Source organism: Choristoneura fumiferana, chromosome 2 (assembly GCF_025370935.1).
Source record: "Choristoneura fumiferana chromosome 2, NRCan_CFum_1, whole genome shotgun sequence".
NCBI lineage: Eukaryota > Metazoa > Arthropoda > Insecta > Lepidoptera > Tortricidae > Choristoneura > Choristoneura fumiferana.
Genome location: NC_133473.1, coordinates 12,715,790 through 12,732,232, shown reverse-complemented (window position 1 = coordinate 12,732,232; position 16,443 = coordinate 12,715,790). Strand labels below are relative to the sequence as shown.

Here is a 16,443-nt window from a genome sequence, read left to right as displayed (position 1 = left end):
AGGAAGAAAGCTAAGGGGATGGGAAGGATGGGTGAAGGATAGTTACAGATTTAATTTTTAGACACTAAAAGGCTTAATTTCCTTAGGCTTAGCAGCCTAAGGTATAAAAAGGTTTAAATAATAATTTCACTAAAAAAACTCGGTTTACAGCACTTTTAACTAAGAAAGAACTAAAACATACTTTGAATGCGCGTGTTGCAGCAGCCGCTGAGTCGCGTTGCTCCGAAGACGAAGAGCTACGGATTAGCCCGAAACATGTCGAGCTAAACTCGATTTAAGACGTGAGTTATCCGGGTCAATATATTTAATATGAGTCTCACGGTAGTTTCATGTTTCAAACCACAGTTCAAACATACTTTATTATAAGAGAAATGTAACAAGTGCCTGAATTAGGATTTCCTGTGTTCAGGTTGTTTCAGGGTTAGTTTTGACTAAGAAATACCTATTTGTAAAAAATAACAAAGTATTTCTTCAACAAAATATTGTATATATATAAAAGAAGAAACTGACTGACTGACTGACTGACTTATAGATCAACGCACAGCCCAAATCGTTGTACCTAGAAACTTGAAATTTGGTACAGAGGTTCTTTTTATGATGTAAGTGAGCACTAAGAAAGGATTTTTAGAAATTCCCCCCTAAAAGGGTAAAATGGGGGGTAATGTTTGTATGGAAATTTTCTCATTTCTGGACTAAGAGGTATGAAAATATAAGTTCTCGATTACAATGAAAAATTATTTTTGTAGCTGAAATGGATAAAAGGGGTAAAATGGGTGGGGGTAAACTTTGTATGGAAATTTTCTCATTTATGGATTTAGAAGTACAGGGTTTCTTTTTATGATGTAAGTGAGCACTAAGAAAGGATTTTTAGAAATGCAGCATAAGCTTTAAATAATATAACATTCATTAGTCATAACAACAATTGCTATAATGCTTATATTCAGTTATTTCATTTTGAATATTCGGTTAATTATATAATTATTAAAATTTATAACAACATTTCTAGATGATTAGACGGTATAACATCATGCGTGCCAAATGCTAAAAAAAAAACAGTTAATTTGTGCGAGCGAACGAAGCGAGCGAGCAAGACGGTTTGGAGCAGAAGCGACTCGGATAGGTTAGGTTAGTTCGATGTTAGGTATTTTTTATAGCAGTCCGGATAAAATTGCTTCACAATGAACTTTGCTGTTGGATTTTTGCCAGGTGTCTTATACCTACTTTTCGATCATTATCCTCCATGTTTGTATAAAAATTGTTTATTATGAACTTTGATTAATTATGCTGCATGGCTATTATACAGAACTTTAGTATGCATAAGACAATTATGCTAATTGAATAATATGATTTGGGAAATTCGGCAATTTGTTTATATGCATATTGTTTTTATACGTTCTCAATATTTCGACAGATTGAAATTCTGAGATTTGTGTTATGAGAAATGAAAATTCGCAAATCGTTCTTATGACAAACATTACACACCCAAAAATTATCTGTGTAGGTGAAATGGATAAAATAATGGGGGTAAAGACTGTATGGTAATTTTCTAATTTCTGGACTTATAAGTACGAAAATTGGTATACCTACGTTACGTACGGGATCCTGATTAAAAATAAAAAGGATCTGCGTAGGCAAAGATAAAGAAAAAAGAAGTAGCTTTCGACCGGTTTAGATTTTAGAGGGGGGGGACGCTCGATTTTAATGAAAATTTGTACTTTAAAGTTGAATATTTTGCAAACACATTACTGAATCAAAAAATCGTTTTAGCAACCCCCGTAATGATTTCTGTCCAACGATACCCCACACTACAAGGTTGGACGAGAAAAAAAAATTCACCCCCACTTTACGTCACCCTTAAATTTATTTATTTTTTAAATTTTTAGTGTACCATTTTGTCGGCATAGTTTACATAATAATATATATTCGTGCAAAATTACAGCGTTTTAGAATTGATAGTCCCTGAGCAAAGCCGCGGACGGACAGACAGACAGACATGGCGAAACTATAAGGGTTCCGTTTTTGCCATTTTGGCTCCGGAACCCTAAAAATTGTGGCTCTTTAAGAACTTTGAAATTTTGTTGATTGTAATTTTTGACTCTTCCGACTCAAAAGGTTGCCGACCCTGGGATAGACCGATTTTAATGCGGTTTTTTACGTGAAAGCGAATTCCTTGCTATGGTTACTTCATCATCATCATCATCATGTCAGCCGAAAGACGTCCACTGCTGGACATAGGCCTCCCCCCAAGGCTCTCCACTCAGACCGGTCGTCATGTGCTTTCCGCATCCGCCGCGATCCCGCGATCTTAACCAGGTTCGTCGTTCCATCTTGTTGGAGGCCTACTGACAGCTCGTCTTCCGGTGCGCGGACGCCATTCGAGAACCTTCTGACCCCATCAGCCATAAGTCCTGCATCAGTCCTGGTTCATAGTTATGTTTATTAAAATGTCGGTTCAGCCTTTTGTGGGATATTGAACTATAAAATGACAATGTTGAGGGTTTCTCAATTTTTCTAAGTTAGTTAGGTTATTTTATAATATGTAAAACGTATTTAATCTGTCATCTCCCAGGATAACAGGATCAAAGGAATTTGGGCACAAATTTGTGCCTCTGGGAGAGGACAGGTTAATCAAAACTAAGCTTTATACTTTACCCTGAGGAAAATAGGTACAGTCAGCAGCAAAAGTGTATGAGCTTTTACGGTAGTCAAAGTGGTCTACACACGACTCTACTACCAAGGTAATAAGAGAGTGTTTAGATCATTTTGGGCACCACAGCCGCTCATCAACTTCCGCGGCGGACCGTACTACAAATCTAATACGTATCTTTGGCCTCTCTTTCTCGGAGATCTTTGTTAAAGCTTTACACAAAAACGAAGGTCGATCGGGACAAATTTTGATAGGGTTTTTGATAATGCGACCGCCTGGAGTTAGGTACTTAAAGGTATTTTATATTCCGTTCATTTGCCAGAGAAATTTAAGTATAATGATGAGTCATAGTATGTTCTACGTGGACGGAGCCGCGAGCAAACCAAAATTTACAAGATTAATTATTGAAATTAACACAGATTAACAATAATATTTAAACCTGGACAGAAGGGATTGCGGATATAAAAATAAGAAATTCATTTTACGAACGACCTATAGTAAAGATATTTATGAGGAACAAATTCTGAGCTCTGTGGCAGGCGACCCTTTTTCGGGAAACACGCTTTAAATATTATATTATCCCATGTTATGATGGATAATATTTTCTATTGTAATAAGGGTACCGCTATTGAACAGCCGTATTGTGATTAAACTATGTGGGATGTTTATGCCAGAACTAGCAAGTAGTCAGCGGCGTAAGTGGATAAGCGGTTGTGATGCTCCAAATAAAAGGATTGATTTACTGATAACTTCACTGGTAGTATCAGCGATAAATGTTGTCAGTTTATGATGTTTTTAAGCGACTTCAAAAAAAAGAGGAGGTTATCAATTCGGCTGTATTTTTTATGTTTGTTACCTCAGAACTCCGTCATTTATGAACCGATTATAAAAAAAATATATAGTTCGTTTAGGAATGCTTTCAATTAGGTCCCATAAGTACCAAATCAGAATCTGGTGATTGGATCCCAAGGAAATCGAGGGAACTCTTCAAATATTGTAGGCACATCTATGAAAATTTGGATAATAATATATTTAAATCATCATTTGGTGAAGTCGAACTGATGATAAAGACCACATTTGACCAACGGAAATACTACCTACTCAATAACAAGTACTTCACTGGTTGAATTTCAATTACCTTACCACAGTGTTGCTAAGCAATTTATGCTCATCGTAATGAATATGGCGAAATGGAACGGGTGGTAAAGCACGGACTCTTCAATAGTGAACGCCTCTGCATCGGAAAACGCAATCTTTCGTAAAAGGTGACGGAGTTGACATTAAAGTATGGTATCTTAAATTATTTAGATTAAAAAGCGTGAAAAAAAAGGTATAAAAAAATTTGAACCGACTACACAAAACCATGAAAATAATTTTCCACTACTCTGAAGTCGGTGCCTCAGCACGAGCCAACAGCAGTGATTGAAGCTCAATAGGTATATATAGTATGTAGGTTAGGTAGACGACTATACGAGTAGGTCCTCTCCTGCGGGCTCGTGCTGAGGCACCGACTTCAGACTGGTAGAAAATTATTTCCATGGTTTTTTGTAGTCGGTTAAAAAATTTTTCATATCATTTTTTACGTCTTTCGCTACGAACTTGATTTTAAGCGTAGGTAGTCAACGAATTTAATATATGGACTACTATAAAATCTTGCCTAAGTAAATAATTATATTGAAATAAAGAAAGAAAGAAAATATTTAATTATTACCCATTCATCCTTGAGCGCAACACCGATCACAACCAGTGATATATATGCAGCTGTTTTCAAGTTGAGTTTTAAGAAGAAACGCTCGGAACTTGTGTTTAAAATAAAAGTAGGCTGGGACATACTTTCGAAGGGGTGGTGGCAAGTCATTCCATATCTTGGACGCTGCAAATTTGAAACCACCTCTGCATCCCTTTGTGCGATGCTTGGGAACCATTGCCTTGTTTGTGGTTCGTCCACGAGTGTTCCAGCTTTGGATATCTCGAACCCAGATGAATTTGTCAAACACGTATTTTGGCCGTTTCTCGTGCACAATTTTGAACACAAAACCAGCCAGATGAAATTGCCTGCGACCTGTCATTTTATATGACGATGTTCATCGAATGAAGCATTATGATGGTTCTGTGGTGGACTAATAATCAAATTTATAAATGCAGGTAAGTATTTAAGTATTAATTTTGTGAAAATAACATCTGCTGCTTCATTTCTTGTATCTTCATGAGCATGAGGTAACGACGCAGAAATGTTGGTAAATAAAAATTTGGCCAATCGGAGTACGTACACTAGGTATACGATGATTTTTAATCGCTGCTTAAGGGTTAAAAAAACATTATAGATACTTATTGCTGTACTACGGGGCAAATAAATACCTACCCAGTAGGTACATTACAGAAAAGGTTTTTTTGTACATAGTTATGTTATTTACCTAATACCTTTAAACGAGCAATTCAAGTATACCTATTGTATATAAATATATAATCAGGATCTCGGAAACGGCTTCAACGATTTCAATGAAATTTGGTAAGTGGGGGTTTTCGGGCATGACAAATCGATCTAGCGTGGTCTTATCTCTCGGTCGCCCAGGTAATAAGATTGAACTGAGCTGAAGTTTCTGCAGGTACCTGCCTACATAGCTACTTCTAGATACTTTTAACGCTGCATGCTCTCAGTAGGAGTGAGAGCAAGTTTCTAACCACTTCATTACAAATTTTAAACTGAATAACCAAGATAAGTAGGTAGGTAGTTAATGTGAGAAGTTCTCGGAAACAAATCGTGCTTTTGATTTTCATTCAGAGTAAATTGACCAGAGATATGCAAAAAGAGACCAATACCTAATAAAAATCCAGTTTCGAGATATCGTCGTTTTCAGGTAAAACAATTTTTTTTAGTTTAGAAATTTTAACCCAATTTGGTACAATATACTTAATATAATGCAGTAGGGTATTAAGCACCTTTTATACAAATTACTTGGCTTTTTGTGCGTTTTTTTAAAACAAAAAAAAGTTGGTCGTTTTCTGCAGAATTCATATTTTTAGCCCGCTTTCCATCGGAAATCAATGAAAGCGACCATAATTTAGTCGTTCTATGTTGATTACGATACATCCCCTTATCGAAAATACAAACTGAGACATGGATGCACCGAAAAACCAGAAAATGCGACCAGCGCAGGGAATCGAACCCAGGTCCTCAGCAATCCGTACTGCGTGCTATAACCCCTATACCACCGCTGGACAGGAGTCTAGACACGAATTTCTACTATACACACACACACACACACACATATCGAAGGTTGCTTTTTTCCCCTACTACTACTACTACTTGCAGTAGCACTAGCGACATCTATGTTTCGCTTGGTGTTTGTAACGAATTTGGAGTTGAAATAAAAAATACAAAAAAACTCAAAAAAAACAATCATAATTTGATTGCTTAGTAGCGACATCTCTTGTCTGGGTGAGCGGTTAGTTCTAAAAGAATGTGACGTCTCTCGATGCGAGCGAAACATAGATGTCGCTAGTGTAGCGTAGTGGAAAAAGCAACCTGAGATATGTGTGCGTAGGAAAAATTCGTGTCTAGACTCCTGTCTAGCACGCAGCACGGATTACTGAGGACCTGGGTTCGATTCCCAAAGCTGGTTTCTTTTTCTGGTTTTTCTGTGCATCCATGTCCCAGTTTGTATTATCGATATGGGTTCACTTCACAGGATACCCGTAAAAGTAACGAATTTGGAGTTGAAATAAAAAATACAAAAAGACACCAAAAAACAAACATAATACGATATATCGGTACATCCTTATTTTGTTTTTGTTAAAAAAGGTACCTATTTGATGATATTAATTGATCGCCTTATTCAAAATCCATTTTTCAGAAAAAACCTTAACGAAAACACATTCTAGTTTCGTCTTATTTTTTATTACGAAAATACAAACTGAAATATAGATGCACAGAAAAACCAGAAAAATAAGACCAGCGCTGGGTTCGATCCCCAGCGCTGATCTTATTTTTCTGGTCTTGCTCTTACTTGCTCGTAAACAGTGTGGTAACATGCAGGTTACCTTGGTTTCAACCCCACAAATAAGACGGTCGGCAAGATACGAAGTTCGTATTTTGTACCTACATCGTAGGCTTGTTAGGCGTTTTGTGCTTCCTATCGAAGCGACTGGATGTTTATGGTGACCTATACTTAGAGTTTGGCTAATGAAAGCTGAATGAAGAAAGAGTCTAACGGTGGATGTCTTACGGCTGAACTAATGACGATGATGATTGATGATGAATACCTAAGAATAAGCAATACAGACTCTCCGACTCTCTGAGTTTTTCGAAATTCATGTGCGGAATTACATTTGAAATTTACCACGAGCTTTGCGGTGAAGGAAAACATCGTGAGGAAACCTGCACAAACCTGCGAAGCGATTCAATGGTGCGTGCGAAGTTCCCAATCCGCACTGGGCCCGCGTGGGAACTATGGCCCAAGCCCTCTTGTTCTGAGAGGAGGCCTGTGCCCAGCAGTGGGACGTATACAGGCTGGGATGATGATGATGAAGCAATACAGAAAAAATGAAGTAGGTAATAATCAAATTATAACTATGTATAGGTACCTAAACAAAGAAGTACATACCCTAAACAAAAAGTAATTACAAATTAAGCATGATAACAGTTACATTCAAAGTAGGTAGTAAGGTACTTCGCTATATTGTAATTATTTTATACCAATGGAACGATTTTGTTTGGTTAGCACAGCGGTTACCTTCGTGACAAGGACGATAATCGCTGCGATTATCGTTCTTGATTCGTACTTTTGGTCACTGTATGAGCCTTGATATGCTTATAAACCTTTCGATGATAATGATGATAGATTAGCCGTTTGCTAAATGATGACGCTAGCGTGATTGATAGAAGTTTATTTGTTACACGTGTGAGCCGTAAGCTTGCTTAATTACAACTAAATTAACCGATTTCAAAGATCGTACAGTCACCACATAGGCTATCAACATCAACCCTACGGAAGTTAGCTACTTTTTTATCATTTCCCTATTCCTATAAACACACAATACGATTGGTGGTAACACTGCAAGTAGGGCCCAAGAGCGCTTACGTGATCAAGCGCAATACGGACCAAACAGCAAGCTGTCAGTTTGACCAAATGACAATACGCTACTGTCACTTGTCAGTTCAATGACAGCTATTTGTATCTGACAGTACCACGAAATTACAAGTTTGTTCGCTTATTTTTATTTTCATTTCAGTTCATTCAAACCCTTCGACCGGAGCGGTATAATTGTGTTTCTTTTATAACTTACCCCATTTATTTCTTCCTAAAATGAAGGCTAAATCTGGTTTGACGCGTTTCCACAATTGCCATATTCTTCGCGACAGTGCCATAATAAAAGAGGACCTATGGATTCGAGACGGGAAAATTGAGAATCCTGAACAAGTTTTTTACGTGGAACAACTTGAAGCCGATGAGACAGTGAACTGCGAAGGTCTGCTGATTGCTCCGGGGTTCATTGACATTCAGATTAATGGTAACCATCCCTTTATTTTATTTTTAGTAAAGGTTATTTAATAATTTAAAGTGCTTACAAAGCTCAGTAAACCTTTTGTAAATGTGTTATTTTGCCTTTGTTGAGCGTAGGCACCTGCCGGATTAGCCTAGATATTGTAGTCACATACCTATTTATCTTGTATCTTTAAAAAAAAAACTGAAAAAGTCTTGGGAGTGCAAATATTTTATTTAATATCATAAAAAGACAAGATGTTTCCTATATTTTTTAGGTGGTTGGGGTATAGACTTTTCATATGACTGTGAAAATGTTGAAGAAGGAGTCCAAAAAGTGGCAAAAAAATTACTGACTCAGGGGGTTACATCGTTTTGTCCCACTATGGTGACTTCAGACAAAGAAAAATATAAGAAAATTCTTCCACGGATCAAGAAGACTCAGGGAGGCCACCATGGAGCCACTGTACTAGGAGTTCACCTTGAGGGGCCCTTCATCAGTTTGGCCAAGAAGGGTGCCCATATGGATGAGTATATTAAAACATTGGATAAGGTAAATGTATTACTATAAATTTTACTACTACTTTGTGCCCACATCTTTACACCTATAAAAAAAATGGCAAGTAATACTCAAGCACTGCGAGTTTCATACAAATTTAAAAGCAAGCAAAATAATAGGTTCATAGTATTTCAGTGACAGATAAAGTTAATAATTATTTATGGAACAGTTATTTTAGTGCTTTTCCCTTGCTTATGTTGTTAGGCCTGGAAGTATCCTATAGGTTTGGATTCCGTTTTGTATGAAACACAGACAGTAATAGAGTTCTGTTTGTCACCCTCTGAATATGGAACCCTTAAAATGGTACCAGAATCTGATCAAGCAGGCAGGAAGGTATATAGTAATAGTGGCATTTATATTATCATCTACCAACACTAACTAGACAGTGTGGTTGATCTGTAATGCAATCATCGACTGTCAATAAATATTATCAATGACCTACTTTGTATAACTATGTAAACTATTAACTTATCAAAGCCACTGAACTTTTTATCAGCTATTATAAAACATCACAATACCAGTGGCCAATATAACAGACATGAGTTTAAATTGTCTGTAATATGTATCATTAAGAAAAATGATGAAATTGACTTGAATTGGTTCCTGTTAGTTTTTCTATATGGTTTTCAATGTATATGGCAGGCTTTATAGGTAGAGTCATTCACGATGACGCGTGCCGTCATTGTGCTGTGGTTCTTATTACAATGTCATTAATGGCTAATTTGGACAAAATCACGCATCTTCATGGATGGCACTAGGTAGGTATATAATGTAAATATGTTATCAATAACAGGTAAACACATCTCAAGGAGTTGTTGTTATATGATATAGAAACATTCATTGACTTTAACAGGGCTGTTTCCTCAAATCATCCACTGAAAAGTTCTACATTAATTTTGTGTCAATTAACAATAACAATAACAACAGTTATACTATACTGACTATTCTACACTGTGTTTTTCTCGATTTACGTTACATTCAATCGATGGCTCAGTTCAAGTTCATTAATAGAAACTACCTAGCTCTAGTTATTCAAATTAAGGCCAAATTGAAAAAAAGATTGATACATGATGTTGGTGTGAACAGTCATTGTTAAAGGTCAAATTGCTACATTCACAAACTTGACTAGTGAAATTAATGTCACACATAAAAGAGACAAAAAAACTAATTTTTAACCTTCTTTTGCTAAATAAGTACATGCAGGTATGCTTTGATGAATTATACCTGCATGTATGAATCAATAACACTACTTACAGACTTTTTTACTGCGCATAATTAAATTAATAATCTTAATTCTTAGCTCTTTACACATTGATAAACACTAGTTTCAATTAAACATTGTTAAGCCATTTGGACGTCTATAGGCGTACACTGTCCATCAAAGTGTTAAACGTTAAGAGCCACTGGTATCTTGAAGAAATTAATGATTAATTTCATTTGACCTGTTAAATGTTCTCTTAAAAGTTAACGGAAATCAAAAATAACACGGTATATATTATAATGTCTTATTACCTTACATCTCATACCCTACATAATCTTGATTGAATATGTAAATTTTTTTCAGGGTATCAAGACAATTTATGAAATATATGGATCGCTTGACAATGCTGTGATTGTCACATTGGCTCCAGAATTACCAGGAGCTACTGAGGCGATCAAAGAACTTTCCAAGCTGGGCATTAAAGTGGCACTAGGGCATTCCACAGCGAGCCTAGCTCAAGGGGAAGAGGCTATTAACAGTGGAGCCAATCTTATTACCCACCTATTTAATGCTATGTTGCCTGTAAGTAAACCATGTAATCCTTTTGTCTGTACAGTATGATATCTCCACTTTGACACTTTGACACTCGGCAATTCTATAATGATTGCAATCAAGATTTGGTCATGGCTGCGACAACGTCTAATCCGGCTTTGTATATTAGACAAGGTAAAAAAAAAGCTTGATAGTAAAAAACAAAACAAATAGTAACTTGTAATTTACCTTTACGATTTAATCCGAGACATCCCGAGTGTCAAAGTAGAAATAAACATAGACTAATCGTAGTGTACAGTCAAGGGCAAAGATATCGACACCGCCAAAGTTACAAAAATATGTATACACGACTTTATGCACTTAACAATTAGGCCATGTATACATATGTTTGCAACTTTGACCGTGTCGATATCTTTGCCCTTGACTGTACTCTTTTGATGACTGCGTGTAAACTCAGAATACCCACATTTTCTTATGAGGGCAAACCATTTGGCGACTAGTTCTAGTTGTTCTTATGTCGCAAACGAGCAGGCGAGTCACCTGATGTCTCTAACAATTCATTAAGAGTCAAAAAGCTGGTATTTTTCTGCAAATTGAATCTATGAATATGAATGCTCACTTTTATTTATTGACCGAAATAAACTGAAGTTCTTCTTCGAAATTGGAGCTACTTCTTTACGCAGTTTACCTACTGTGTAATTTTATAGCATCATCCAAAGCAATTTTCCTAGTTCCCTAGGTAAAAAAAAAAAAACTACTTAGTCCGAGTTATCAAAAGAATATAGGACACGGTATTTTTTCTTCTGTCAATCAAACAAAAAACGGCAAACATGACGTCACGGCACGGCGTGCTAATAATTGTCGGCGTGTGTCACGCGGAACTTTAGCTGGCTTTGTTTTCTCTGCGTAAATTAATTAAATCAGAATATTGTTATTCTATAACTGTGTCGCTAACATGTTTGTACTGTACATATTATAAGGTAGTTTCAATAGTTAATAACGTAAAGAGTACATTACAAATTCATCTCAAGACCAGCACACATTAGTTAGGTACTTAACACATTCTTGACCTTAGCATTGTACTTGAGCCAGTTATTGTGACCTCTAGACAAGGCTGTATTCCGTTGTTTTGTTTTAGTTCCACCATCGTGACCCTGGTTTGGTCGGTTTGCTGGCATCTTCGACCAACAAACAAGTGTACTATGGTATAATATCGGACGGCCTTCATACCCACCCAGCGGCATTAAGGATAGCCTGCCGAACTAACCCCAAAGGTATAATTGCGGATATTTAGTTCTGAGTCACCAATAAACTAAACACTCTCTTATTGACATTGAAGTTTTGAACATGAAACTACCGTGAGACTCGCTCATATTAAATATATTGAATTATCCGAGTCATTATATTTAATATGACATTGAAGTGTTTATGATTGTCCATTGTCAACGCCTCTACGCCATTAATAATAGTCGTTTTCAGATATTTTAATAAAATTTTTGCTCACGAGCTTATGAACTCGACTGTACAGTCAACCAATTCGATTCCTGGGCCTGGGCCAAATCCAATCAGGCCAATCTTGTCAAGTGAATAATTTCAATTCTCTGTTACAATGTTTATCGAATAACGTGTAATGTCTTTACGACAAGGTTCTGTGGTGGCCTAGGAATCAAATTGGTTGACTGTACAGTCGCCATCAGATATTTCGGAGCGGCCAAGGTGGTCAAAAATATCGACACATGCACTCTATTTCTAAGGTATTAAGTTCATGTATCGATATTTTTGATCACTGCTGCTCTGCTGCTGCTCCGAAATATCTGATGGCGACTGTACACTACACAGTATGTGTAGTTTCGAGACATTTTATGTAGGTACTTGCGACGTAGTCAGATGGCGCGATATATTTACAGCTTGTATGTATGTATCTAAACTCTGTACAAAATAAATGAACAAACACGATTGACAAATGTTGAGATACATGTACAAAGGCGAACACTAATGCCAGACCTTTGACTGGATAAAAAAATCATTCAGTTAAGAACAGACCAAAAGTGAGTTAGTACTTGATTCACTTAATAAATAAAATAAATATACTGAGCGGCAAAAAATCTGGCCCTCGAATGTATGCAGAATCGGTCATTTTGTATGAAGGGTGGGCCAATTTTTTTGCCGCTGAGTATATTAAAGTCTTCATACGAAAAAACAGGGCGTGCTGTTATTTCATTTTACAATAAACTACACTACTTGGTTACACGTATAATAGCAATAGCCTGCCTAATTTTGGCATTACACCATCAACAAGAACAAGTCTAATGAATTATGGTTTAACTTAAAATACCTGTTATTGAGTAGTTGGCCCTACATGACTGATTAAATAATATGTATGAAGTAGATATATCCTTATCGCATTCTACAAACTTAGTTCATAAAATTTGACTCTTCATATCTTCAATAAATATGATATGTCTAAGTCCACTGCTCTTAGTCTAAGGCAAGTACTTACCATAATGACGTGCAGTTGACAAAAAGTACAGTCAGCAAAAAAACTTATATTAAAAATTTTTTTTTTTTTCAAAAACTTGAAAGTTAAATTTGATCCACTTCCCGGTTTCCGATTGAACTGAAATTTTGCATACATGTGTAAATCGGATGACAATGCAATATTATTTTGACATGGAGCTGATCTGATGATGAAGCTGGAAGGTGGCCATGAGAATTACGTAATGAAACGACACAAACCCATCGAGTTTGGGTTCGTTTAATTCATCTTGACAAGTTCTTTGTTGCTAAATGGTAACCAGGGTCTGAAGATGGAGCTGGAAGGGGCCATAGGAACTCTGTTATTAAACTTACAACCCCATCGAGTTTGAACTCGTTTGATTCATCTTGACGAGTACTTTGGTAAGTACTAGATGGTAACCAGGGTTTAATGATGGAGCTGGAACTGACCATAGGAATCCGGTAATAGAGCGACATAACCCCATCGAGTTTGGGTTCGTTGGATTCGTCTTGACGAGTACTTTGGTGCTAGATTGTAGCTAATAGTATCTGATGATAATGCTGGAAAACGTTCTACGCGTACGACTACGCCGTAGTAAATTTTGCATTAAAAAAACTGCAAACAAAAATAAAATATTTTAAAAACAAGCTTTTATCACTTGTAAATAAAATAAAAGTTAAAAATAATTTAAATCAGATAATAAATATACCGTTTTTAGGTACATTGTATTAAATCTTTGCGTTTTTATCACAGTCCCAATTATTATTAATAAAAGCGTTATATTTAATGGAATAAAAAAGAACATTTAGCATATTAAACCTTCTTTATTTCTCTTGCCGTCACGATGAAACACGCTTTTGTTTATAATAATTGGGACTGTGATGAAAACGTTAAGATTTCTGACGGACTAATTAGTTAGTATTATTAGTGATCGATCGAGCTCCGTAAGAGATGTGTGAATAGGACTTAATTCTACAAAATATATATTTGTTTTTTTTTTATTAGGACTGGTGCTTGTCAGTGACGCAGTAGCGGCCCAGGGTTTAGCGGATGGCAACTACCACATTGGGCCGCAAAAAGTGACGGTAGAAGGTGGCAAAGCCTATGTGTCGAGAACCAAAACTCTCTGCGGTAGTACCGCGGTTTTGGACGAGTGTGTTCGCACGTTTAAAGAAGCAACAGGTATAATTTTAGTTTTACTCGTCAATCAAATTTGTCGGTCAGGGTATATAGTGTGGGCATGGTAAAAGGCGATCTGTGAAATAAGCCTTGATGGTGATATAGTGAATCTTCTTTCCCATGAAATACTTAATTTAAAAACTGTGTGCTTTTGAAAATTGTTGAACAAAGAGCACATATGTTTAACAAGCTGAATGCGATATCACAAGGCTCACTTTACACAATTTGGAAAAATATGATGTCTGCATTATAATATGCGTTAGGTAGGCAAGGCATAGTGCCATCACAGAACTAATAATACCTACCTAACAGAAATATAACTGAACCATTGCTTGTATTTCTTTCGAGATTGCGATACTCACCAGTCAAATGTAATCTTTTTCGATATCTGCAATAACCCATTTTTATGAATTAAATCGAGTGACACTGTTGGACTGAGTCGGGAAGTTTTTTTAGCCATGTAGGCAGGCACTCTCGCACTTTTACCTCGTGTGACATTTCTATTCTTCTCATTAGTTCTGTGATAACCAATCTTTCCATTTTTAGGGTTCCATACATCGACGTGACGCACTGTATTACCCGCGTTCAGATACTCACTTTATTATTATTATCGTTGTTATAATTTTCAAGACAATTATTTTAATACATAATTATCAAAATAATCACCTTGATAATTATCCCGTGCAACCCTGGAATTATTTTAATACATAATTATCAAAATAATCACCTTGATAATTATCCCGTGCAACCCTGGCGTGCTGCTGAAGATGCTCAGTATGAAGTGAGCGTTTCCGCCGCGTAGTGAATAGAGAACACGCTCGCCGCTTCGCTTCCCGCTGGAGTCCAGTCTACGGCCTTATACGCAGTGCTAGTCTGAGGGTAGACAGAGTACAGCCGCCGCTCTAGGTCGTTACTTTCCGATTTTCGTTTTTACTTTTTTAAGCCCCGGCTATATTTTCTGATTTTTCTTTGTGTTCTCATTACAATTTACAAAAATTAACGTAAGTATAACAAATAAAAAAAAACTGAGTGCCTACCTAATCTTTTGAATATTTTTACTACGTTTTGTGTTGCGCCTCAAATTGTATTTAAGTATTATTTGTTGAGGTATGATTCCACAAATTTTCGAATATGTTCCTATGTTAAAATTTATGTTACCATAAATGAGTGATTACCTAGCGTATTTTTTGTTTTAAATAAATGCATTTTTATTTTACATGATATCTAATATCGTTGTTTTCTTTCCTTTATGAAACTCGTATTTATCTCATATTTTACTGCCCGTCACATTCAACCTTTTATCATTATTATCAATATTGCCTTGTTTGCATTTGCGGTTGATACAAGAAAGCGGCACCTTGTTTATATTCTATTATTTATTTTAGCCATTGCAAATAATTGATATTTGCAATGTCTAAAAATGGCGAACCTTGGGCCAAAAACAAGAATATAATAGTGATACGGATAAAAACTTAGGTACCGAACCAAGTTCCTAAGGCTGGCTGTCCCTCCCCTTGCTAATAGATTATTCATCATCATATAGGGACTGCGTTATGTAGCAGGATTGCATCTCTTTCGTTAAAAAATCAAACAAAAGGTAACGAACCTCTACTCAGTTAGTACCATTTGACAAATATACAAATATATTGGCATCTTAAACAAATCAAGGCATATTTTATTCTTTTAATAAAAAATCTAAAGTATTCATGTTATTCTTTAACTGCTTTTGGCCTGAAACTGGATCCAAACAAAAATAATATACACTTTAAAGTTGAATATTTCGCAAACAAAACACTGAATCGAAAATTCGTCTGAGCAACCCCAATGGTTTTAAAGACTATCCAACGACACCTATAGTTATGAAAAAAAAAACATTTCCGTTATTATACTAAAAAAAAATTTTTTTTTCATTTTTTATTGTAGGTACATGCATTACATTTTACATACGCTTGAAAAATAACCCTAATTTTAAATAATCGAACTAACATTGCATATTCAGTTAAATTGTATTGTTAGAGTTGCAAAAAGCAAATTTTTTCGTTTTAAAAATAGTAAATAAGCTCATCGGGCTTTCCACGGTGCAAAATTTTTAATTTTACAGACACAAAAAAAGCAATTTGAAAAATAAAATATTTATAAGGTTAAAAATGCACAGAAGCATTTATAATTAGTTTATCAAAATACAGAATTACGTTAGATAATACTTAGAACAAAAATTGAGTTGTTAAAATTTTATCATTTAATTATGATGTAAAATTCAAAAAATTTAGATTACCTAATCTCAGACTGTTTTTCTTGTAACTTTCCGCGAGCAAATTTAGGTTC

The 16,443-nt window shown here is 35.9% G+C and overlaps 1 protein-coding gene across 1 annotated transcript; it reads left to right on the top strand.

Annotated features, from left to right (window-relative positions):
* Positions 1-7,819: 7,819 nt before the first annotated feature.
* Positions 7,820-14,201, top strand: LOC141443831 (N-acetylglucosamine-6-phosphate deacetylase). The gene is made up of 5 exons (XM_074109202.1): positions 7,820-8,158; positions 8,409-8,683; positions 10,254-10,472; positions 11,581-11,716; positions 13,945-14,201. The coding sequence occupies exons 1-5, from the start codon at positions 7,954-7,956 to the stop codon at positions 14,184-14,186; spliced, it is 1,077 nt and encodes a 358-aa protein (XP_073965303.1). The 5' UTR covers positions 7,820-7,953; the 3' UTR covers positions 14,187-14,201.
* The last annotated feature ends 2,242 nt before the right edge of the window (positions 14,202-16,443 follow it).

Coding starts and splice junctions, on each gene's coding strand:
- LOC141443831 (XM_074109202.1), top strand. CDS start 7,954: ATGAAGGCTAAATCTGGTTTGACGCGTTTCCACAATTGCCATATTCTT. Junction 8,684..10,253: donor ATATTAAAACATTGGATAAG/GTAAATGTATTA, acceptor AATTTTTTTCAG/GGTATCAAGACAATTTATGA. Junction 11,717..13,944: donor CTGCCGAACTAACCCCAAAG/GTATAATTGCGG, acceptor TTTTTTTATTAG/GACTGGTGCTTGTCAGTGAC.